The sequence below is a fragment of the Erythrolamprus reginae genome, chromosome 2, assembly GCF_031021105.1.
Source record: "Erythrolamprus reginae isolate rEryReg1 chromosome 2, rEryReg1.hap1, whole genome shotgun sequence".
Taxonomy (NCBI): domain Eukaryota; kingdom Metazoa; phylum Chordata; class Lepidosauria; order Squamata; family Dipsadidae; genus Erythrolamprus; species Erythrolamprus reginae.
The window spans coordinates 169174224-169200928 of NC_091951.1; the positions used below are offsets into that span (position 1 = coordinate 169174224).

The window sequence follows — 26705 nt, forward strand, 5'->3', positions numbered from 1 at the left end:
CATTGTTTGGTTGGCAGGAACTGGAGAAGGCAAATTCTGTGGGTCCTTATTGGTTGCAGGGAAGTATACGGTAGCAGGTGGTCCTGTAAATAGTCTGGCTTTAAGCCATATAGGGCTTTAAAGATAATAACCAACACATTGAATTGCGTCCGGAGACCCACTGGTAGCCAATGCAGCTCACGGAGAGTTGGAATAATGTGGGTACCTTGGGACACCAGTGCTTGCTCATGTGGCTGCATTTTGAACTAGTTGAAATCTCTGTATGCTTTTCAAGGTAACCCCAGGTTGAGTGCGTTCCGTGAAGGGCTACCAAACTTTTTACTACCGCACTGTGGGCATGATGGCTTATGCAGGACGCCCTGTATTTTCTTTCAACATCTTTCAGTGCAAATTGGGTGCTCTGGGGTGGAGCTCTATTTTCGCTATCCCACTGCATTCCTCCCCACCTGGGCAGTAGCCCACCCCTGAGAGCATTGCAATAGTCAAGTTTGCAATAGTTCTTCTCTATGTAAGGAACTAACTCTATCCTTTTGGATCCGTTATCTGATAACCAGTTGGCTACTGGTCAAGCCCAACTATAATTCCACCCTGGTGATTTAGTCATAGCTTCTCAAATAATGCAAATTTTAAATGTTCAAATTGAATCTGCATGCCCTGATCAAATGTATGAGTTACATGTTAAGTCACATAAAATGTATTCTTACAAAGTAGTAAGACTGGTAAACTTTTTTCATTTGCAATCTCAGGTGGTAGCATGCTTTCTGGTTAACGAAGAAAGCATAAATTGAAAGGTTTTTTTTAATTAGTCGTGGCTTACTCTTGGCAATCCTTAATTTTGGTTTACGTTGCCAATTAAGTCTGTCTCCAGGTAAGTTTCTTATTGTGTAATTATTCTTATTTTCAAAACCAGAGTCTCCATTTATAATTATGTAATTTTTCCTACTACTCCTGTCAGCTTTCCTTCCCCCAAAAAAACCTTACTAAGAAGGAAAAAGATCTAATGGTGCTGGTGTACCCTACCAGGAAGGACCAGCAAATCAATCTATCTGGATATCTTTTTGTGTATATGTGTGTGTGTGTTTATTTGTGCCTTCAAGTCAAATCTTGCCTCCTAGTGACTCCATGGACAAATGTAATTGCAAGGCATTATGCTATCATAGCAGAGATTAAAATATATGTTTAACTGGTATATAGAATGTGTGTTAATTGTGGCTGCCTTTTGCCCTAAGTATCCCCTGTAGTCTTCATAAGAAAATTTAATTCTTTGAATAGTATTGTCTCCTTAGTTAAGCACACATTGCTTCGAGTTTTTATGGGTTTTAGGCATGTAATCATATGAAAGTTCTAGATGACAAAAATCTTCATTTGTAAGGTTTTTGTTTCTCCATACATTGCATTATACTTCATTAAAGAAAATATCAAAGCTGCACAATGAGTTTTGATGGTTAGCATTAAACAAAGCTAACAAATGAGGGCTGCGTAAGCAATTTCATATTGAATTAGGTGATTGGTCTGTTGCAACAGATACAGGTAGTTCTTGAGTTACCACCATAATTGAGCCTGGCGATTATGTTTATTTGTCATGAGGGTCATCAAGCAGGTCAGCACCCAATTTTATACTTTTTTCGTAGTGGTTATTTAGCAAAGCCATTGATCGCTATGAGGTATCTCATGCCCTCATTGGAAAGTAAGTGCCACTTTCCAGTGAAATGGTTGTAAATTGTGATCATGTGATATGAGATGCTGCGAACAGCTGTAAATGTGGGTCACTTGACAAGTGCCCAAAATGTGGTCATGTGACAGTGGGGTCAGAACTGGGTTATTATAGTTTTTTGGGGGGGTCTGCTATAAATTTGAATGATTGCTAAGCAACTAGTTGTAAGTTGAGGATTACCTGTACAGGTGGGTCCTCAATTTACAACCAAAATTGAGCCCAAAATTTATATTGCTAAGCAAAATGTTTGTTGAATGAGTTTTGACCTTTCTGGCCACATTTGTTAAGTGAGTCACTGCAGTTGTTACGTTTGTAACCCGGTGGTTAAGCAGATCTGGCTTACCCATTGACTTTACTTGTCAGAAGTCACAAAAAGGAAATCACATGACCCCAGGACAGTGCAACTGTTATAAATGTGAATCAGTTGCTAAGCATCTACATAAATTTGATTTCATGACTCTGGGAATGCTACAATGGTCACAAATGTGAAAAATTGTCACTTTTTTCCCAGTACTGTTCTAACTTCGGTCACTAAATGAACTGTTTTAAGATGAGGATTACCTGTATGCAGTAGCTCACCTTCAAGACCAATTAAACATTCCAACTGAGATATAAGAATATGAGTATACATAACCAAGCAAAAAATATTTTCTCTCAGGAGAGCAAAAAAGCTGGACTATATGTGTGTGTATGCTTTTTAAATAATGGGTTTTTTAGGCTTTTAATGTTAAATTGTTATTTTAGTCTCTTAATATTGGATTTGTTATTGTATACTGTTGTATCACTGCTGTGAGCCGCCCCGAGTCTGCGGAGAGGGGCAGCATACAAATCTAATAAATAATAATAATAATAATAATAATAATAATAATAATAATAATAATAAATCACTAATTCTTTACATACTCCCCTGATATTCAAAAATGGTATGGCATACATAGGTATTTGGTAGATGTCTGATATACTTTCTTCTAAAGAAAACTCTTTGTTTAAATGTCATTAATTATGTGGATATAGTAAAACTACGAAATGTGTCTATGAGGGAAGAAGGAAAAGTTTATAAATTTAATTTGGTAAAATGACTACGGACATCTTTCTTATCTGCCTTCCTGTTGCAGCCCCTGAAGATCTTCTGGAAATCCAGGAAGTGTCTTGAGCTATGTGATCTTATAAAAGAGCATGAGTAAAAAACCAAATAAATTATCCCTTATACAATAACTAGTTTTTGTCTTGAGCGAAAACTAATGCTTAGGTTAGGGGAATTGTGGGTTTGGGGATAATTTTCTTTTTTTTTGGTAGTTGAGAACATTTTAGGTTGGAGAAATATTTCAGTTTTTTATCACATTGTACTTGGATATTTGAATGATGTTAAGTGAATTTCCTAGTCTTTTTTGTTAACTTGCTTTATAATTTTTTGGAAGGCATATTGCAAAGTTACATTAAAAAACCCTAAATATGGCTTTGTTGCTTGGTAAGTACATAGACATTTGGATGGAGAAAGTTAAAAGAATTATGTTCTCTTCTGAAAATAGGGGAAAAGCCACCAAATATTTTAATATCCCTGCCTTTGAATTGCCAGTGCTGTTCTCTGATTTCAGAAGCAGTATTTTGAAATGGAGAGTTTTCTATTTTTCTAATTCCGTCCCTTCCAGCAGTTTCATTCCAATCAGCAGCATAATTGGAATACAACCACTGTCTGGAGGGAAAGGGGAATTTTTGGCAGGAGGCAACAGAGCAGTTGGAGATTTATTCAGATTAAAGCATAGCTTGTACAACACATATTAACAGCAGTGTAGCATTGTGTTTCTACAGCTGGGGTATGTATTTTAATTATGTATGCAAACAGAAGGGAACCAATCAGGGAATACTATGCTAATGAACTCCAGTTGAATATTATTTTGAGTAGAAGCTGAATTGCTATTTGAAGTGGGTTGTGAACTTCCCTTTTCAGTTTGCTCATTTCCTCTACCACTTGAATTCTTCTGAGAAAGAGAATGTGATTTACGGTAGATTTTTTTAATAAATAGGTTTTGGATATAATTATGCTTTTTCTCTTTGGTGTGATGACATCAGAAAGCTGGAGAATTAGAAAATTTGGGATCAACTTCTTCCCATTATAACATTGTTCTTTTGTTAGCCTAGAAATTCTGAATATTATAATAATAATAATAATATCAAACCATATTGCTTATGTAGAAAAATACATTGGAATTTGAAGAATGAAAAAACTTGCTTTTAGATTTTTTTTAAAAAAAAATCTTTTGCTGTAAAAACAGTATTGTTTTTATTTTTCTTTTAAAAAATTAATATATTACATTAAAGGCTTTATGCATGCTAAACAAATCATAGGTTGCCAAGCCTTGGTTTTCAACTGCGAGATTGTAGCAGATAAAGTTGTTGTTAGTGTTCAGTCTGCTTCATTAGCAGAGTATAAACAGAAATTCCAAACTTGTTTTCTTGAAAATATTTTTCTTGTGGCCTTCAGTGTTTTTCAGATCGTTTTTCGCCTCCAGTTTTTATTTTTGTTGTTGATTTGAATTTCCATTAGTTTCTTTGGTATGTGCAGCCCTGCATTACAATACATTTTACTGGGATACTTTCCTCTAGTCAAAAGCAGCATAGGATATTTGAGAGTGCAAAAAACATATATAAAAAGGTAATTACTTTCCTCTATTTTCTCTGAATTGTGATATAGGCAAGAGGAATAAAGAGGAAATACATGTTTGTTTGTTTGTTTGTTTGTTTGTTTGTTTGTTTGTTTGTTTATTAGATTTGTATGCTGCCCCTCTCCGGAGACCTCTGTTTTGTTTTTGTTGACTAAGAGAGTGGGTTTTTTTATTTGTTCATCTTAAAAGTTCATTTTAATTTCACTTTTTATCTTTTTAAAATGCTTTAAGCTGATATGTAGGAAAAATCAGAAGGTAGGTGAAGATTAAAACATGGAAAATTAATAAATACCGGTGATAATAAATAAAAACAAATTCAACTACCTCTTAAAGTCATGCAATAGCTGTATATTCTTTTTATTCTAAAATGTTAATTTTAAAACAAGGTTTGCGATTGCAAATGCGTTTTGTTCCACTTAAAGAAACTCTGTTTTTTCATAGCTGCACTGTTATATCCTGAAAGTAAATGATATACAGTACAGTGTTTGCATCAGAACAAAAGTATGTTCTTCTTTGTTGTCTTTCCATTCTTTGTTCCTGAATATTTTTAAAACTCAGAAATATGTAAAAAGTTTCATTCCATGTTAAATTAGAAATTTGGAAATATTATTTTGCTTAAAACTAATAAAGGTTATGTCTTAACAGCTGGTGGTACTTGAATGACCTTCTCTGGGTTTAAAAATTAAGCAGGATTAGTACTAGGCTACTGACAGCTCTGGGTGAGAGTTTGCAAGTCAAAACAAAGAAACAAAACAAAGGAATTGCAAACAATTTCTGTAGAGTATTGCTGCCAAGAAAAGTACAAGTACTGTACATGGATATGTCCATATAGTTGGTAGGAGTAGAGCTTGATTTGAAGGAGACATTACCTTTTTAAAGTCATGAATTCAATTCAGGAATTCCATTTATTGTTTATTGCGCTATTTCTTTTTACCTTCACATATGGTAATGTTAAAATCAATTTAACATATGTAATATGTCCCATGTCTCTTCAGCACTCCGCGGACTGCATTGGCTGCCAATTGGTTTCCGGACCCAATTCAAAGTGTTGGTTATAATCTATAAAGCCCTACATGGCATTGGACCAGATTACCTGCAGGACCGCCTTCTGCCGCACAAATCACAGCGCCTGGTCAGGTCCCACAGAGTTGGCCTTCTCCAGGTCCCGTCAACTAAACAATGTCGTTTGACGGGGCCTAGGGGAAGAGCCTTCTCTGTGGGAGCCCCGGCCCTCTGGAATCAACTCCCCCCAGAGATTTGCACAGCCCCCACCCTCCTTGCCTTTCGTAAGAACTTGAAAATGCACCTATGTTGGCAGGCTTGGGGTCACTAGACCCCAGCCTCTGCCCAGTAAATGTACTGAAAGTGACAGTATGGATGTGATTGTTTGTTTTTTAAAATGACTAGTTTTAAGACAATTTTTAAAAGTAATTATTCTATTAAATGCCTTAGAAATGTTTTATATTGTATCTTTTTATCGAAATGTGAGCTGCGCCGAGTCCACAGAGAGGGGCGGCATATAAGTCCAATTAATAAATAATAATAAATATTTTTTTTAATTTTTTGAAATAAGTGGGGATCTTGCCGGTAAAAAGTAGCAATGTATCTGAACAGATGATATGGTGATACTAATGTAAAATTGTAGTATAAAGATATCTGGTGATGCCAATGCTTGTGGTATCCAAGTAGCATGAGGAACAGGAGAAGAGGACACAAAATGATTCAGTTGGTTGTTGAGAATAACCTTCAGATAATTATTTACTTCTTAATTATGGGAGAATAATGTGGAATCTGGTATTTTATTTCAAGCTGTAACTTGGCACACACAATTTAATTTAAAAAAAATCAAATGTTTAGTTGATGGTTGTCCAACCTTTTGACTTGCCTGGGCTGCATTAAGTGAAGAGGAAATGTCTTTGGCCACATATGGAATATATAATATGGTAACAGCCATGAACAGGAACATAGACATTAACAACATCTGCATACCATTCAGAAGAGACAATCAAAAAGCCAGAAAGGAAACAAAAAAGACCAAATACCTACTCACCAGCAATCATTGCCCAGATGAGCAGAGATTAACGCCAACATTAACATTAGGCCAACAATCAAGAAGCAAAGAATAGCCCAATCAAGGAATTGCCAAAAAGCAACCATAGAAAAAAATCCAATCAAGGAATCACCAAAACCACTCCCACCAACACTGACATTGGAGCCACTAGATTAGGTAAAAATGAGAGCAAACCCCTTTTCCTGTTACCTAGTCTGGTAATGCAATGTCTGCAAGAAAACAATCAAACTCAAAACAGCAAGGACCCACAATTCAATCTTGAGCTACAAATGTTATTGTCAATCAATAAATGTATCTAAATAATAAACTTTTTAAAAATAGTTTTTATTATCTTATGGGGCTGCATTACTAGCTGTGGGTTGGACTTTCCTTCTTTAATAATTGAATTATTTTTATACAAAATGTCTTTCCATTTATTTTTCTAAAAAGCTCTTCCATAGTTTTTTTTTACATGTAATTCATGAGCACAGCATTTTCCATGAGGGTCTCCATCATGCCATCATCTCTGTGTTATATACTTCTGGAACATTGTAAGGAGAATATATATATATATACAGTATCTCCTATTAAACTCTGGTGGCTCATAATTCACCAGACAATATAAACAATATAATAAGAAAAAGGACAATATGGTGAACTTAACAAACAACACCCACCCCCTGCAAATATCCCTCCATCACATATTTAGCAAAGGCAATCAGCTTTCCTTGCATACGTTATGTTAAAAGAAATAAATTTGAGGCAAATCAGCTCTGCTCATACAATTTTTTCTGATCCAATCTTTGAATATTTTGCTAGCTATCAAAATAGTATTTTTATTTATTTTATTCATTTATTTTATTTGATTCTATGTGCCTTGAGGTTAATATGGAGTGAATGAGAAAAATTCAAATTGTATTATCATGTATATCAGTGTAATGGACTGGGAAATGGGTACAGGATTAGAATCAGGGAGTTCTAGACTTTCCTTAGCTAAGAAAGCTCCTTAAGTGACTTTGGGCCAGCTCTCTGTCAGCTTCAGTTATTGTTTCAGGGATAAAATTGAAGGAGAGGACACCATGAGTCTCAGAAGGCTTGCATTCCCAGAAGAATTGTAGGATATAATTTAGGAAAAGTGGGATAAAAATTAATGTTTATTAGTATATTTATGGCTAAATGTTTGTTAATGTGATATTGAATTATATACAGAAGCTTTGGAATTTGACATTTTGTCAGGAACCATTCCAGATGTCAAGGAATAATTGTTCGAAATGTTTGATGTATCTGTTTTGGAAAATACAATATTTCTGCCAATCAAAAGATGCAACAATATCTGTTATTAATGGAAGAGATTCTATTATATGTAGAAGGGAATATTATTTAAGATTTTTTTTCTTAGTTTGTATTTTTATTTGTATTTTTAAGAGTTTTTTTAAAGGTTAAAATGGTTTTTTAAGTTAATTGGCACTTGCAATTCTGTGCTGCTGATGTTTTGCTTATCTCTAAGCATTTGCCTGTCTAGATTGTCCTCGCTTATCAACCACATTTGGGACCAGTAACTCCATTGTTAAGTGAAAAATCACATGATTATTAAAACATCACTATATGTTTGGACTCTAAAAGCAATAATTACCGTAGATCTAAACAAAACAAATGGAATGACATTTAGGAAGAAGACATTTTCCAGTGTTCCTCTTTACTATCTTCTGAACAAACTAAAATTCAGGGATTTGATGATGTGACTAGAGAGCTGCAGACATTCTTTCTCATTACACATACCATATACTTTATAACTTTTTCTAATTGGTACAAAGGAATTGTTATGACAGAATTTTTAGAGCTGATCTATATTATTAGTTGTGTTTTTCTCACTATATATTGAATAAACACGTATAGAAATAACCAACATTTACATTAAATTGGCTTTAAAATGTATAAATCAAAAAGTATACTCCATATATTTTGGGCAATGACATTGGTTTAGAGGCAGAGATATAATCTTAGTAATGGTGGTTTGGGGTGGGCTGCGCCAAGCTCAATTTCTGCACTGCCAATTCCAGTGAATGAAGATACTGCATAACAGAATGCCAACTCTACACTATGGCTGTCATCCTTGATCTGTAAATTTCATGATGTGTCTGCATTTCCAGATTTACAATGTACTTCAGTATGGGTACATATGCCTGAAATTGTGGTGTTGAACATTTGGAAATACTTAATAAATACATTAAAACTCAAAATGTTATTTATGATATTCTTTTCTCCTTTGTTTTGGTTTCAGTTCTCTGTGCAAAAAATTTGGTGAAAAAGGATTTTTTCCGTAAGTACACCTTTCTGTTTCTATACCTTTTACTTTGCATTAAAGAGGGTTAGGTTAAATTCAAAGATACAGTGGTACCTCATCATATGAACTTAATTGGTTCCAGGAGGAGGTTCGTAAGGTGAAAAGTTCGTAAGATGAAACAATGTTTCCCATAGGAATCAATGTAAAAGCAAATAATGCTTGCAAATCCTTCAGGAAAATCCCAAACTTTAGAAGGGAGGCGAACAGAGGGCAGGGAGGAGCAGCTAAAGGGGGCGGGTGGAAGAAGCAAGGCTAGGTTAAAGGGTGAGTGGGAAGGAAGAAAGGCAAGGGGGGCGCCCCTCCCTTTTCTTTTTTCAAAAGACACAGTTTCAGTGCCTTTGCAAGCATGCAAAATCTTTACTCCTCCAAGCTGCCCCTCCCTTTTCTTTCTTAAAAAGACACCCTTTCAGTGCTTTTGCAAGCATGCAAAATCTTTACTCCTCCAAGCTGCCCCTCCCTTTTCTTTCTTCAAAAAAGGGGGAAAAAAGAAACCCCTTCATCCCAGCAGCAGCTGCTTGGGTTCGTAAGGTGAAAATAGTTTGGAAGAAGAGGCAAAAAAATCTTAAACACCAGGTTCGTATCTTGAAAAGTTCGTTAGAAGAGGCGTTCGTAAGATGAGGTACCACTGTATTGTCTTACTAGCTAGCATTTCATAAAACATTAAACAAATTCTCTGATATAGTCAGATTGTCCTCAGTTATAGAAGCTTATTGAGTGACTTTGGATCAGTTATTGTCCCTCAGCCCACTTGGAGAAGGAAGTGTTAGGTATGCTGCTTCGAACCCCTATAGCAGTGATGGTGAGCTTTTTTTTTGCTCGAGTGCCACAAGGGCACATGTGTGTGCCATGCCCATAATGCAAGGCCCTGTCCCCTGTGCATGTGCGTACAACCCCACCCCCCCTGCTGGCCCCCTGCTCATGCACATAGGCATCATTGGATTAAAAAGGAAATAGATTAGAAAATGTAGATTCTTTCTAATGGGCCATTACAAATGAAATGATATCAATTAGCAGCATCCTCATTGTATTAAGATATCTATTTTCTGACAGGACTTCCTGATCCATTTGCTAAAGTGGTGGTGGACGGATCTGGCCAGTGCCATTCTACTGATACTGTGAAGAATACCCTTGATCCAAAGTGGAATCAGCATTATGACTTGTACGTATCAATAGAGATTATCGAAATATGATAAAAAGTTTAAGCTGGATAATTGCTGAAAAATTAAACATATTAAACCAGGCATTCTTTGGAAAGAATCACTCTAAAAGGTAATGCAGGCCTGTGTTAGCTTTCTGGTTTGTTTATAAAGTAGCTGGTCTTTCATTGGCAAATCATAGAGTTGGTTGATTGATTGGTTATGTGTCATTACACTTGTGTCAACTCTTAGCAACCACATAGATACTAATTCTTAAATATCGCTTTTTTGTATAAAATCAAAGTGCTTAACTGAGAAAACGTGTGTGTGTGTGTGTGTGTGTGTGTGTGTATACTGTACTATATATTTGTGACAGCTGGGAAATAGAGACAAAAATGCAGATTTTGGATGAGGAGTGGAGATACCTGGATTATCAGATAGATTGGATTCCAAATTCACACTAACTTCTCAAATCTTATGTAGTAATCAGTGATGATGGGACTTGTAGTACAGTTTTAGTGCCACAGATATAGCATTCTTCCTTTTAAAGTAAGTTTAGTTGTTTCACAAGCCAGTTATTACTCCAGTATGTTTACTTCTAATGATCCCAGTATATCATTGCCTAAGTATTAGCCTATATATCATACGTTTATAGCACCCAGGAAAATGAAATTGGGGACTATTAGCACTTGACATAATTCTAAAAATGCTATACTTAAAAAATTAATCTCTTAAATAATCATATCAGGCAACTTTCAACAGAAATATTAAAAATAATATTTTTCCTAAATGAATTAATATATTTCTACCCTGGCATCCTATTACAGGGGTCCCCAACCACCGAGCTGCAGCCCGTTCAGAACGAGGCTGTGGAAGTGGCAAACAAGTGCACGCACACAGCTCCATCTTGCATGAGTGGAGGACAGACGCATGAGGCTCCATTTGTGCGAGTGGCATGTGTCCAAATGGAGCTGTGTGTGTGATATGTGTGCTCACCGCTTGCACGGAAACTTCCTCTCCCCCCCACACACATTGGTCCACCAAGCTGGAAAGTTTGGGGACCACTGTCCTATTAGATTGGGAGGGGGGAATTTAAAAGTATTAAAATTTTTCAAGATTTCCTCAGTCCAGCTCAGAAGTTCTTCTCTTCTCCATGTATAGAAGGGAAGTCCTGCACTGAGTGTAACTTTCCCTATCAGCTTCCCTAGTGAGTTTCTGGGGAAGCTGGTGGAAAAGATCTCAAATGGCAATCACGCAGTCAAGGGGCACTTGACAATTAGTCATAAGTGTGAATTACATGACTGCGAGGCGGTGTACTATGACAATGGCTGGAAGTGTTTTATGGAATGTAAAGCAGCCTTTCTAAGCTATCATAATTTTTAATCTGTCTTGCAGAGGTCTTCAAACTTGGCAACTTTAAGACTTGTGGACTTCAGCTCCCAGAATTCTCAGAGTTGAAGTCCACAAGTCTTAAAGTTGCTAAGTTTGGGGATCCCTGCTGTAGTCTATAAAGATTTAAGTGATTTCCTTGGAACATGGGCAAAAATGCACACAACATATGTCATTAAGAAATAGTTCCTCTCTAGTTGCTGATACCATTTGCTGCAATTGTAGTCCCGTGAGTGCCTCTTGGGGAGCTAGCACATAGAAGACATTCATCCTTTTTGGGGAGAGGGAGTAATTGGAGGGCTGCAGTTGTAATGTGTTTGTTCCCCTCATATATATGTGGGTATTCAACTGAAACCTTTGCGTTTTATAACAGAAATTGTATGTAGAAACAAGTTGAAGGCATAATTATATGTGCAACTTCCCCCCTCCCCAAAACAACATTCTAAGTCTTGGAAAATAATCGGTGATTGATTTGTAAACTATGAAAGCATTTATACAAGTCGTCCTCAATTTATAACCACAATTGAGCCCCAAATTTCTGTTGTTAAATGAGACATTTGTTAAGTAAGTTTTGCCACATTTTATTACCTTTCTTGCCTCAGTTGTTAAGAGAATCACTCCAGTTGGTAAGTTGGCAACCTGGTTGTTAAGTGAATTTGGCTTCCCCATTGACTGTGCTTGTGGGAAAGTCACAAAAGATGATCACACGACCTTGGGATAAATATTAACCAATTGCCAAGCATCTGAATTTTGATCTCATGACCATGGGAATGCTGCTAAAGTCGTAACTGTGAAAAATGACCATAAGTCACATTTTCAATTCCACTGTAACTTTGAAAGGTCACTAAATGAACTGTTGCAAGTCAAGGACTACCTGTATTGCAACTCTAGGGTATGTGTGTTATGGGTGAATAAACAATTTAAATGAGTGAGTGTAGAAGGATGTTTTAGTAAATCAAACACTTAGATGTTTGTACTATGACAGAATATATGTAATGGGAGAGGCTCACTAAACATCACCCAGAGAGAAACATAATTCTTAAGTGTTACAACTCGTCCTCCAAATTAAACACTCAACATACCATTTTTTTCTGTTTGACAGACTGTGAATGTCTAGCCAGAGGATGTCAGCAATCTATGATAAACATAAGATATTTTTAAAAAGCTCCTTTGAAATTTGCTCAAGTAGAATCTTTTTGTGAGTAAATTATGAGGGAGACATGACTGTGTATCATGCATTTGACCTCTTCTTCAGCATAAAATAAAAATAGCTATTTTTATGCTATGAAGCTCTAAAAAATTTTTGAAGTAAAAAATTGTGTTCTAATAGACTGTTAGAGGTATGCAGTCAACATATGTTTTATTGCTGATTCCTGTCTTTCTCCCTCCCCTTAGATACATTGGAAAGTCTGATTCTATAACAATCAGTGTATGGAACCACAAGAAGATCCATAAAAAACAGGGAGCTGGTTTTCTGGGTTGTGTGCGACTTCTTTCTAATGCTATCAACCGTCTCAAAGACACTGGTTGTAAGTAGGCAGAACAAAAGTACTTTGGTGTTTTTGCGTAAGCTTTGTAGAGCAACTTTAAAGTTAGTTCTATGGAAATTATAATTTATTTGTGATTTATTTATTTGTACCCTGCCTGTATTGTTTTTACAAATAAGGCGGTGAACATATCCACCACAACTTCCTCGTCCTATTTTTTTCACCACCACAACAACCCCTGTGAGGTGGGTGGAGCTGAGTGACTGGCCCATAGTCACCCAGGTGACTCTATAGGCAGGACTTGAACACACAGCCTCTGACTTTTAAGACTGGTACTTTTAACCACTAGACCAAAGTGGTTTTGGGCAAGGTAAAGACCAGTATGCTCTTCATCTTATTTTCAAATTCTAGAAATGTTTAATTCAGCAATATATATATTTTGCCATAGAAATTACCCTACATGATTATTACATAGAAATAAGGTGTGCCTTGCTCGGTTTTTTTTATAGATCAGAGATTAGATCTGTGCAAACTTGGACCGAATGACAATGATACAGTTAGAGGACAGATAGTAGGTAAGTAATGATTTTATTTATGCTTTATTTTATAACCTGCCTTGATTATTTTTGTAAATAACACAAGGTGGTAAAAATATTTGTTTCTTCCCCTGTTTTCCCCACAATAACAATGTTGTAAAGTGGGTTGAGCTGAGAGAGAGAGATGGCTCAAGGCCACACAGCTGGCTTTCTTGGGAAGACAGGATTAGAACTTACCACCTATTGTCTATGGAGATTCTCAGCCCTCCAGGTCATGGTTGCCCCAAGGGTGTTTTTTCAAAAAGCACTTAAACTTTAGAAAGCATCTTTGTGTCCCAGTCTCTTGGTATCTAAGCTAGCACCTTAACTACCAGGTCCCACTAGAGCAAATTTAAATATGTACTTCAAACACCAGGGTAGAATTGGAAAAAAAGAAATGCAAAGTATAGTTTTTCTGTTACTTCAGTCTGTTTTAAGTTAGAATGGAATGATTTTGACGTGGCTCTATGTAGGTTTGACAGAAAACTCCACCTAAAGCTACTATAATTCTTCATTCTATTGGAAAAGAAGTTCTGGAAGGCTTCTGTGGTACAGTTTCCTTCCTAATAATAACAACACATAACAGGTAATGCAGTATAGTCTTTTGGAAGAGGTCCCTGTAAAAACTTGGAAGAGGAATGGTACAGAGTACATTAGGTTAAACAGATTGCCCATAAAAGCCCCTTTGATTCAGCAGATATTTTTTTATGAATAAAAGTGAATGGCATTTTATTACTTCCTTTGTATCCTCCCCCCCCCCTCCCACTTTGCCTTCTCCCACGTGGTTCATGAGGATTCCCTATTATCTGAAGAAGATTTGGGGAGGTTAAAGCAAAGGCAGAATGAAAGAAGATCTGTTGGGTGATTGGATTCTAATTTTGATTGGAAAGAGAAACCATTGCATAAAACTCTTTTTATTTCTGCATTCCAAAATTATTTGGCATTCATTTTTTTTTCTTCCTTGTTAATTATTGCACTCTGCTTACTATCTCTATTTAAGCTTTGGAAAGTATATACAAGTCAGATACTGTTTAACTGAAATGCTTAAAGCCAACTAAGTTTACATTTAAATACTGCTTTATTTTCTCTTCTCATTGAAGGTAATGCTTAACATATTACTTTAGCTATGATTTGATCAATGCTGTTAACGTGTTTGCTAACCCTATGAAATTGTTTTTCAAGAGTACGGAGTGTGAGAAAGGAAACTGACATGCAATTTTGGGCTGTGATGGTCTTTTGAAATATAATTCAATTGATCTCACACCTGTGCTGCATGTTATGTGTTTCAATATTAGACCCATTCCAAACATCTTATTATGTCAATGGTACTAGGCTCTATAGATGAAATAGAACCTTATCCTCCAATCAGAGGTGGGTTCTAATTTACCTCGCTGCTAATCTCCTTCCTCCCATGCTGCGTGGGCGTGCACATATTTTGCATGCACAGAACAAAACCAGATGGTGGCAGCTATGGTGCCACTGAGAAAACCAGTTCAGGGGCATGGCCAACTGGCGATTGGTCCCGGTGCAGTGATTGGAGGGAAATTTCTGCTACCAGTTTTATAGAACCGGTCCAAACCGGGAGCAACGCACCTCTGTCTCAAATTTAACATTATGATTTAACAAATTTAAAAAGTTGGAGGTTGAGAAAATTACCTCTAATGAGAATTTCCATACATTTGATTTATAGACTGTATTCTTGCTCCCAAGTTATTGTTGATTGGGGTTTTTTTAAATGATGATCCCAGCAGGTGGAATTTTAAGGATCTGTTCGCAGATGGTGCCCTACCTTCAGAAGGCCCGCATTCCTTTGGGTTGCAATGAGACTCAACCTCTCTTGTTATCTTTCCCTGAGTTGATGCTCGTTTTGGTCTAGACTTGAGCTTTCAGTTCCAATCTAAACAGGATTAGGAAAAGCCCATTAATCTTAATGCCACAGAAACCACAAATAAGTCATGTGTTCAGTTTCATTCTTGACTGGCCTCTTTATAAAGTAAACAGAACTGCTTAGGTTTACACAGACAGCCTTTGTTGTATTATTTGCAACATTTTAGGCACAGAATTATCATTTTATTTTATCTGTGAAAAATCTTTGGATGTAAGAAATGTTAGCACCTAAGGTTGTCTTTTTAATGCAGGTATAAATGTGGGAATTGTTCATAAAGATTTAAACTATTTTTGCAATAGCTTTGTGTCATACATGCTGCTATTAAAACTTGAAAAATTGTAAACCAGCATTAAAAAAAACAAGTGAGAAACCAGATCATAATGTTATATGATATATAGAATCCCTGATATGGAGATGTCTTTTATACAGAAGTATCTGATTCCTAGCAGTTGACTTATACTAAATGATATGTAAATAAGTTCCTTTTCTATATTGTCCACATGTTCAGTGAATTAAATTTCCTAAAGATTTATCTTTACTGGCAAGCTTTATGTCAGCTTTAAGCAGAGCTTTTAGTGGTGGAAGGAAATAATATAAAGATAGGTGTAGCATACAGAAAAAAAAGAATGACATGTTGAAAATAATGTGATAAAAAATATCTGACCAGGCCAAACCATAAGAATGTCACTAGGCAAGTTTCTTTGAGAAAGCGATTTTACAACCTTGGCATCTTAACTGAGAAAGCTCTCTCTCTTTCCGCTCACCACTCCCCATTTACATGATCCTTAACGGAGATTCTGTGAAGAACCAAAGCATTTTTTGGTTCTCAGGTACTCAGTTTTGCCAGGAATGGGTTGCTGCTTATTGGCTCTTATTCAGTTTATTATTACTATTCCTGATTTAGTTTCATCATCCTTCGTATTAATTTGATGGAAGAGAATGGGATATTATCAGCAAAGAGATGTTGCTTCGTTACACCTCCCTATTGCCTTTCCCAGTTTATTTTGGTGTTCAGAACCATGGAGACAACCAAAATCTTGCAGGATCATATAACATTGACAGTATCATATTTTGGAGTTACTTCTTTACGTAGAAATGGAATTGCTATGTTATTGTTTCTCACAAAAGAATGTGGAAGGAGTAACATTGTAATATTGATATTGGATGTTGCTAGATACTCCAGAATTAACAAGATCTACATGTCCAGTCAACGAAGCAGTGGAAGTGATGTGCCAGTGCCTGGAGGCTGTTGGGGCCTGGATGGGTGTCAACAAACTCAAACTCAACCCAGACAAGACGGAGTGGCTGTGGGTCTTGCCTCCCAAGGACAATTCCATCTGTCCATCCATTACCCTGGGGGGAGAATCATTGACCCCCTCAGAGAGGGTTCGCAACTTGGGTGTCCTCCTCGCACAGCTCACATTAGAGAAACACCTTTCAGCTGTGCCGAGGGGGGCGTTCGCCCAGGTTCGCCTGGTGCACCAGTTGCGACCCTATTTAGACCGGGAGTCACTGCTCACTGTCACTCATGCCCTCATCACCTCGAGGTTCGACTACTGTAACACTCTCTACATGGGGCTACCTTTGAAAAGTGTTCGGAAACTTCAGATCGTGCAGAATGCAGCTGCGAGAGCAATCATGGGCTTTCCCAAATATGCCCATGTCACACCAACACTCCGCAGTCTGCATTGGTTGTCGATCAGTTTCCGGTCACAATTCAAAGTGTTGGTTATGACCTATAAAGCTCTTCATGGCACTGGACCAGATTACCTCAGGGACCGCCTTCTGCTGCATGAGTCCCAGCGACCAGTTAGGTCCCACAGAGTGGGTCTTCTCCGGGTCCCGTCAACCAAACAATGTCGTTTGGCGGGACCCAGGGGAAGAGCCTTCTCTGTGGCGGCCCCGACCCTCTGGAACCAACTCCCCCCAGAGATTAGAATTGCCCCCTCCCTCCTTGCCTTTCGTAAGCTGCTTAAAACCCACCTCTGCCGCCAGGCATGGGGGAATTGAGATACATTTCCCCCCTAGGCCTTTACAATTTTATGCATGGTATGTCTGTACGTATGATTGGTTTTTATATAATGGGTTTTAACTGTTTTTAGTATTGGATTATACTGTTTTGTTACTGTTGTTAGCCGCCCCGAGTCTGCGGAGAGGGACGGCATACAAATCCAATAAATAAATAAATTCCAGATAAATCATTAGCAATCTTTTACTAAATCATTAGCAATCTTTTACTAAATCATTAGCAATCTTTTACTAAAGTATTCTTTTCTAACAAAAGTATGTTTTGTGTTCTACCAAGCAACCGTGAGGAACAGATTGGTGGTATAAGGTTGTAGCTTGAGGTTATAGAGACATGGTTATAGGAATACTTGTTTACTGAGCTAAAATTTCCATGGTCAGATTACTGGAATCTCATCAAACTGCTTTCTACTTGGAGTAATCCTCGGGGAGTTTAGTGAAAAGATAAGAGCATCTTATATATTTTCAAAATTCCAAATGTGTTTATCACGGAATCAAAAGGATTCATGCAAGATATGCCATAATTATGTTTTAATTTTGACTTTCATTTTTTGATAGTAAGCCTTCAGTCCAGAGACCGGATAGGCATAGGAGGACAAGTTGTTGATTGCAGTAGACTATTTGACAATGATTTACCTGATGGGTAAGTTAATGTTTTGGACAGTTGGAATAAAATTCTATATTGCATGTCCCATACACTGTTTTAAATTGTGCTTAATATTTGCAGTGATAATAAAGAATGAAAGAATGCTAGTTTAAAACGTATTACACATACACTTATTTAATAAGTAACTCTGTGAACTCAAACATTTTAAAATCAAACTTCTTATAATGTACACTTTTCTTTCAATACAAAAATATTTAGCTGGGAAGAAAGGAGAACAGCCTCTGGAAGAATTCAGTATTTGAATCATATCACGCGAACAACACAGTGGGAGAGACCAACACGGTAAGCATTTTTTAAAAAGAGCTAAAGGTGTGGCGTGTCTACAACTCCAAGTGGTTGTCAGTACTAGGAATTATCCAATTCTAAATTAATGTACCACACCATGTCCTTTCCCCCCAAATTAGAGCTTTTTTTCATGTATTCATATGTATTCATTATTATACAAAAAACATAATACAGTGGTACCTCATCATACGAACTTAATTGGTTCCAGGAGGAGGTTCGTAAGGTGAAAAGTTTGTAAGATGAAACAATGTTTCCCATAGGAATCAATGTAAAAGCAAATAATGGGTGCAAATCCTTCAGGAAAATCCCAAACTTTAGAAGGGAGGCGAACAGAGGGCAGGGAGGAGCAGCTAAAGGGGGCGGGTGGAAGAAGCAAGGCTAGGCTAAAGGGTGAGTGGAAAGGAAGAAAGGCAAGGGGGGCGCCCCTCCCTTTTCTTTCTTCAAAAGACACAGTTTCAGTGCCTTTGCAAGCATGCAAAATCTTTACTCCTCCAAGCTGCCCCTCCCTTTTCTTTCTTAAAAAGACACAGTTTCAGTGCCTTTGCAAGCATGCAAAATCTTTACTCCTCCAAGCTGCCCCTCCCTTTTCTTTCTTAAAAAGACACAGTTTCAGTGCCTTTGCAAGCATGCAAAATCTTTACTCCTCCAAGCTGCCCCCCCTTTTCTTTCTTCAAAAAAGGGGGAAAAAAGAAACCCCTTCATCCCAGCAGCAGCTGCTTGGGTTCCTAAGGTGAAAATAGTGCGGAAGAAGAGGCAAAAAAATATTAAACACCGGGTTTGTATCTTGAAAAGTTCGTTAGAAGAGGCGTTCGTAAGATGAGGTACCACTGTACATACTTGCTCATGGAAATATTTTCATGGAATCTTGAGAGGCAGAGCGTCCAAAGTAGTTTTCAGATAAACAAGAAGTTTTTTTTTAAAAAAAGAATCTCCTTTGCAACAGTCATTTTGCTAGAACATTTAACATCATCTCAATCTTCTGCATATGCTTATTGGATCAAAACAGTTACTTATCCCTGTTTGGTTAAGTTTTCTTTAAGTCCTTATTATTTATTTTTAAAATATTCAATAATGTAGTAAAATCAGCAGGAATAAAGGAGTCATATTTATAAACTTTTTTTTTTACAGAACTCTGGTTTTTATTAAATTAATTCAGGGTTTGTTATTAGATTATATATTCTTTCTAGGAAAGGGAGAAACAAGGGAAACAGTTTGGGCAATTAAAGAAATTATTCCTATTTTGCTTCCAGTTGAGTGGGAGACAGTGACATTTGTGCACCAGTACAAACGCAACCAAGATTTTCCTGATTCTTCTATTGTTGGTTGTAAAGTTGGCAACTGTGTCATTGCTAATAGGTAGGAAATGAGATCTCTCATCTTCCTTCCCCCTAGTCTCCTTTGTTCCATCTTTAGTACAATGCAAACAGTGTGAACATTTCCCAGTGTGGGGATGGTTTTAGGATTTTTATTATCAAAGGAAGCATTAGTGGTCTCTGTGGCAAGGAGAGCTTTTTCCTAACTACCAGCTGTAACTGTAACCATTCCTTGTCAGGACTGATCTGGCCTCAGCAATCCTTGTGGTGATAATTTTAGGGCTGGATTACTGGAAATATGCTTTTACACAGAATTGCCCTGGGGGCTGAGTTGGAAACTGCTTCCGGTGTAAAACATAGCAGCCAGATCATTGAAGGAACCTGCAAATGTTTTGTACCCAACTACCGATCTGTTCATATTCATATGAAACAACTGTTTGGATTTTGACAGTAGATGCTTGAAGAATAGTCTACTTATCACATGACAGTTCATTTATTAGGTCTGATGGCAGTGCTGCCTTTAACAATAATTTATTATGCCATAATACAAGAGAATGTCTTCAACGCTCGTGCCCTCTTTCACTGCAGCACCCAGCTTGTCATTTTAATTTAATGAAATTTTATTCATTTATTAGAGTGTAGCCTTCTAGCAACATGTTAAGAAAACTAGTGTTTCTTAACACATTGCTTAAAACTAGGAGTGAAATGCTCCCAGTTCGCTCGTGCCTGTCAGTCATCAGAGAGCCGGTCATGAAGGGAGCACGAGGTTCCATCTACTCACCCAGATGCTGCCATTTGGGTTCTTTTATCCTCTGAGTATGCACAGAATTCTTTGTGCATGCATAGAGGGTAAAAGAGTTCAAATGGTGGCATCCAGGTAGTTGGGTGGAGCCTCATGCTCCCTTCACAACCGGCTCTGCCATGACTAACAGGCACCAGCGAACGGGAGCATTTAACTCCTGCTTAAAACTTTGTAATTTTAGATTACAATGCCCTTTTAATAGAAGAAACAAATATTGTTGTTTTTCAATAGGCCAGCCTCGGAATATTCCAGTCCTGGCAGACCTCTGAGTTGCTTTGTGGATGAGAACACACCTATTACAGGAATAAATGGTGCAACATGTGGACAGTCATTTGACCCCAGGATAGCAGAAAGAAGAGTTAGATCTCAGAGGCATAGGAATTACATGAGCAGGACCCACCTGCATACTCCTCCTGATCTACCTGAGGGATATGGTATGTGTTCCTGAAATGTTATAACTGGCTGCTTGTCTTTTATAAATAAGAAAGCATAATTTTAAAAAAAAGATTATGGTACTGGGCTAACTATGACGATTTGGCAATTGTGCAACACAATGGAGATCCTGGGACCTTGTGGTTAATAAATATTTTAATCAGTGACATTTTCCTCTCCATTACAAACCAGTGTGGTCATAAAAATTACTAATTTTGAATCAGTACCATTAGGCAAAGAGAATTTTAGTGTTGCTGTTTTTTAATGAGGCATATTGTGTGGTATCGCAAAGACCAATGCGGTTAAGTTTTCTGGTTATGAATATGCACACATTTTACGTATTGCTTTTAAAAATTTAGAAATCTGTAACTGCTTTAGACAGGTCACTAATGTTATATATTCAAAATGCATATATGTGTACCAACTCTTTTATTCTTTTTCTGTTTTTGTGTTTTGTATGCGTGTCGCCTGTCAAGGGGTTTTTGCTATTGTTATTTTTAATTGTCCTGCAGATAAATTAATTAATTTTGAAGTATAATGTTGCAGGATCCAGTCTAGGTCACCAGGCCAGAAGATCTGTCTTTTGAGCTTTTGGAGTCGTGCTGGATCCCATCCTTGGGGAACTTGTCTATCTAGAGAGAACTTCCCTGAAGATGGATTCCATCATGAGTCTGATAGCTCAGAAGACAGAACTTCTGGTCCTGGTGACTGACCCAGATTACATCCTGCCATATTATTTTCTTATATGCCATGTAAACTACTGAAAGTCATTTGATTGTAGCAGGGTATAAGTTTAATAAGTGTGCGTGTGTGTGTTTGTGTGTATGTGCACCTGTGCGTGCGGGCATGCAAGCACACACACTTACCGCAATTCTACCAGAACTCAGCTTTTATTATTCTAACATACATTTTTTCCTTATACACTTTGATTTTGTTTGCATTGTAGAATTTTTAAAAAGTTATTGTATTTAAAATAGAAAGTTTTGAGATCTTAAAATCTGTAGTAGAAAGTTTTCACAATAATAATTCAACCTTCTGACACATTTGCCTGGATGAGTAACAGTCTTCATTGACATAGAGGAAAGTTGTTAATTGATGATTACAACATTTGGATTCGCGGATCAAATTTAGATTATGTTTGTAATGTTTATTGGCATGTATTTGCATTTGTGCAAATGTGATGCTTTTTAAGGGAAGAAAATGAAAGGAAGGCTCTCTCCCCACCCTGAGTTCTTACTGCTTATTTGGAAATATCTATTGATTTAGCTGGCATTGAGGTGTCCATATTCATTAGACTCACCCAATATGTACCATTTTTTAATTCAGTGGCTCCATCTGCAGAATCTATTAACATATATAGAACATCTATAGTGTGAATTTGTGTGTGTGTGTGTAATCTATAGAAATCACTAGCAGGTCTGAGCTGGGAATATTTGTAATTTCAGGATTGTTCTTTTATTTTGTACAAAAATTCATTATTGCTTTGAACAATGACAATATATTACTGAAACCTCCTTATGAAAAATTCCTGTTAAAACTCAGATTCACATCTCAATAAAATACAGGTAGTCCTTGAATTGAGACCACAATCGAGCCCAACATTCCACTGTTAGCAAGACAATTGTTAAGTGACCCCCCCCCCAATTTTGAGATCATTCTAAGTTAGTAAGTTAATCACTGCAATTGTTAGTAACATGGTTGTTAAATGACTCTGACTTCCCCATTGACCTGGCTTGTCAGAAGGTTTCAAAAGGTGATCAAATATGAGCCAGTTGCCAAATGTCCAAATTTTGATCACATGATCATGGGGATGCTGCAATGGTCGTAAGTGTGAAAATGGGCCTTACATCGCTTTTTTCAATGCCGTTGTAACTTTGAATGGTTGTAGGTCAAGGACTACCGTATTTTTCGGAGAATAAGATGCACCTTAGTTTTGGGGGAGGAAAATAGGGAAAAGAATCTGCTTACCAGGTATTCATCTGGCTAGCGTCCTTAGTCTGGTCAGTTTCAGCACATTATTTTATCCCCTGGTAGGGCTTTAAAAAAACCTTTATTCTGAGAGAGTAACAGTGAAAGAGCTTGTAAGCCAGTAAGAGCTGGGAACATCATTAGCACCTGGAAAGAAGCAGTCAGAGCAAGTAGAGCAAGGGGAAAAAACCCTGCAAAGACAGGGTTTGGAAAACATTCTTCTTTGCAGAGAGATAACAATGAAAGAGTTTGCAGGATGGTAAGAGCTGGGAATATTGTTAGCACCTAGTTAGGGCTGGAAAGAAACATTTGGAGCAAGTAAAACAATGAAACCCCCCCTCCTACAAAGACAGGGTTTGGAAAACATTCCTGGCAGAGAGCAACAATGAAAGAGCTTGGGAACATTAATAGCACCGTATTAGGGCTGGAAAGAAACTTACTCAAAGCAAGTTAGAGCAATGAAAAAAACCCTGCAAAGACTTAGGGCTTGGAAAACATTCTTCACAGAGAGAAACAGCAAAAGAGCCTGCTAAGATGGTTAGCAGCTAGTTAGGCCTGGGGGTAAAAAGCTACATTCGAAGTATAAGAAGCACTCTAATTATCAGCCTCTTTTAGGGAGGAAAAAGGTGCATCTTATATACCAAAATACGCTGCCTTTATGCATTGTAACTCAGTAATGCTTGAGAATTTTCCTCCATTTGTAATACAATATCCCAGATCACTATAATCACCATAATAAATAGGCAATGTCTTCCTTTATTTTAATTCTGCAGTAATTTATAATCCTCACACTCTCCCACAAATTCTTTCTCTGGAGACCTCTAAGTCACTTTTTTCATTGCCATTGTAACTTTAAATGATCACTAAATAAATGGTTCTAAGTTGTGGACTACTTGTATTCTGCATTCAAATACTTTGGAGAGTTTTTATTTCCCTATTTTGTTTTGGTTGCCAGCTGTTCAGTATCTTTTCCAGTCACTTCAGTGGAATTAAATTCACTGTGGCTGCATAGGAGAACAGCTTTAAAATAATCTTTCTCCTAAAATATATTTTTCTTCTTATACCCCACCCTTGCAAATATCTTCATCCCTTGACATATAGACAAGTCTCAAGGGAATAGGTAACAGGGAGATAGTTAGGAGGTCAGTAGAACACACAGTGCTATATCCCTGCTGCTGCTCTCCTAAAGTCTAGCAGTTTTTCAGCTACCGTATCAGGCAATGTATTTCTAAAAAGACCAAAGATGCAATGGGAAATCAGAAGAACATTCACTGGAACATATTGCTTGTATTCCAATGAAGTTCAGTTATTATTATGTTTTTGAAAGCATCTTTGGTCTTTTCCCCATATTAATACACATCTATTTTTGTGTATTTATGAAAAGCCACTATCCTTTGCATTTATTCCAAAGCGAATAATTAAATTGTGTATGCGTGGAAGTCCTGTAAAGCTAACCCCCTAATATAATACTGTAAAAAAGTTCATTCAAACAAGTATTTTTTAATTCTTTCCAATGTTCTGTCTCTAGAAGGTTAACAACAGTTAACAATATAACATAGAAACAGTATAAAGGTTAGGAAAATATATTGTGTTAAAAAAAATCACAAAAGTCTTCCTTAGTCTTGTTCAAAGTAGTTGAAGTCTGAAACCCCTAGAAAAGACCAAAATGTACAAGGGGAACGTACAAAGATTATAATATTTATGTCTAGAATTTCAATTATGACATGAGTTCCAAGGGAATTTTCTTTAGAAAAGGAAACAATATTTTGAACTTTCTGATTTATTTTTGCATTGATAATTTCCCAAACAGAACAAAGGACAACTCAGCAAGGGCAGGTGTATTTCCTACATACTCAAACCGGTGTAAGCACATGGCACGATCCCCGTGTACCTCGGTAAGAAAATAATGTATCTTCATTGGTGCTGGAAATTAAATAAAGCCCCCTTTACAAATAAAATGCAAAATAGCACACACCTTTCTAATAATTGCACGCTTGCCCAGTGACAGGATGGTGTGCGTTGTGTGATTTTGTAGACACTCCATGGTTCAGAAAACAATGCCTTCTGAAAAATCTCAATTTTAATTTAAAAAGAGAGTAGCATGGGCTGAATACTTGTGTCTGAAAAAGGATGTCTTACATGTTTAATACACTCATAAACTTTCAAAGGGATTTGAATAAGAACTTTAATTAAACCTTTATTACTTACTCACCTCCAATTTTCTTACCAAATAAAGTCAAATCAGTGAAGTTTTTCTGCTAATATGAATAGCTTTTGTCAGTGGATTTAAGAAAGACACTCCATCCCGCTCTTTACATTCCGCTGTGCACCCTTAAAATTCAGATAAATCTCTGAAGCAGCTGTAGAGGTACATGGAAACCTGTGAGGTCTTGACAACTGGAGATGATCTCATCACTCAAACAGAATGAAATCTAAATTATATAATTTATTTTTTTCTTTAAGATTAATGGGATACTGATATGCTTTCAATACTGTTAACTGCTTACACACGTAAAGCTAACTTCCCTAGTTTTTTAATCTGGCAAATTATGTAATAGTGCTAGGTCTGTGGAGACCCATCTTCAGGTCCCTCTGGAGTTATGAAATGTCTAATCTTGGATTGCTTGCTGTATTCAATCTAGCCTGCCTCACATAATTGTTCCGGGTGTGGGAGGTGAAACATGTATAGTGCAGGATATAGAAATTATGAATAAGTAAATGGAAGGCGCTTTGAGCATTCAGCACCAAAAATGTTGCCATCACTGATCTACGTCTTGTCATTCTCATTGTTAGTCTAAATGGCAGGTTAAAGTCACCTATGGTACACTGCAAGTTCATATAAACTTTATGGAAAACAAGGTCTGTTTTCAACTTAATAAAAAGCATTTCAAGTATCCTTAAAATATTTAAAAGACTTGCTAAAATCATGATTAAAGACATAATAACTCTTAAGCCCCTGGCCTTTAATTACTTATATTTCTAGTAGGGAATCATGCTGATTACAGGAATATTTATTTAAAAACAACAACAACCAGTATCGCTTTGTGATAGCAGCATTTCCAAGGCACGTGCAGTGCAATGTCTTTCTAAGAGTATGTGGTGTTTTGTTGTTTTTAAAAAAAAACTTTTGTGGACTTACTCTCAGGGACTAGAGATTCCAACTAAAGAGATAATGTTTCTGAAACAATGAGTATGCACAGACTTCATGGAATAGTTATGTTACATTTCTGCCTGTTTGGCTCAGAAGCCCTGGGCTGAGCTATTCCTCATTTCTATTTGTTTTTTGCAGGGATCTTAGCAACATCAATTGTGAAGAGCTTGGGCCTTTGCCTCCTGGATGGGAAATACGAAACACAGCCACAGGCAGAGTTTATTTTGTTGATCATAACAACAGGACCACACAGTTTACAGATCCACGGCTATCAGCTAATTTGCACCTGGTTCTAAAGTGAGTTAATGTTACTGATATCACCAGTATGTAGCTAATAATATTTAGAGAGCATTTAAAATAGTTTTCCAGGAAAGTCTGTTATGCTTTTTAGTTTCTACATGTGAATTTTAGATTAAGCTAATCTACAGCCGAATGTTTGATCTGCTAAAGACATGGATTACAGTGGTGGGTTGCTTCCAGTTTGGACCGGTTTTTAGAACCGGTAGCACTAGTGGCAGGAAGCTCCACCCATCCACCCGGGATGCTTCTATGCATGTGCAGAAATATTGTGCGTGCAAGCGCGGGCACGAACCCGAAGCAAAATTATTTACAACCCACCATTGATGGATTAGCTTGTCTCACGGAGGCTAATGCTCTGGAAAAGAGTATGTTGAAATTGTGTTCCGTTTGATAAGTCACTAATTTCTAAAGGGACGTTAGGAATGTTAGCATTTTTGTTAATCATTAGTTATAATTTATTTTTACTGTTACGCAAAAAAATATATCTGTATTTCTTCTTTTCCTAACAGCCAGGTT

The 26705-nt window shown here is 37.0% G+C and overlaps 1 protein-coding gene across 1 annotated transcript in view; it reads left to right on the forward strand.

Moving 5' to 3' along the window:
* The window catches only part of SMURF2 (SMAD specific E3 ubiquitin protein ligase 2), a 74250-nt gene that overhangs the window by 28942 nt on the left and 18603 nt on the right, over positions 1-26705 (forward strand). The window contains exons 2-10 of the mRNA XM_070740358.1: positions 8709-8747; positions 9822-9930; positions 12692-12825; positions 13293-13358; positions 17830-17914; positions 18137-18220; positions 20570-20772; positions 24549-24633; positions 26028-26186. Of these exons, the coding sequence (XP_070596459.1) occupies positions 8709-8747; positions 9822-9930; positions 12692-12825; positions 13293-13358; positions 17830-17914; positions 18137-18220; positions 20570-20772; positions 24549-24633; positions 26028-26186 (964 nt within the window). The remainder of the gene's footprint in view (positions 1-8708; positions 8748-9821; positions 9931-12691; positions 12826-13292; positions 13359-17829; positions 17915-18136; positions 18221-20569; positions 20773-24548; positions 24634-26027; positions 26187-26705) is intronic.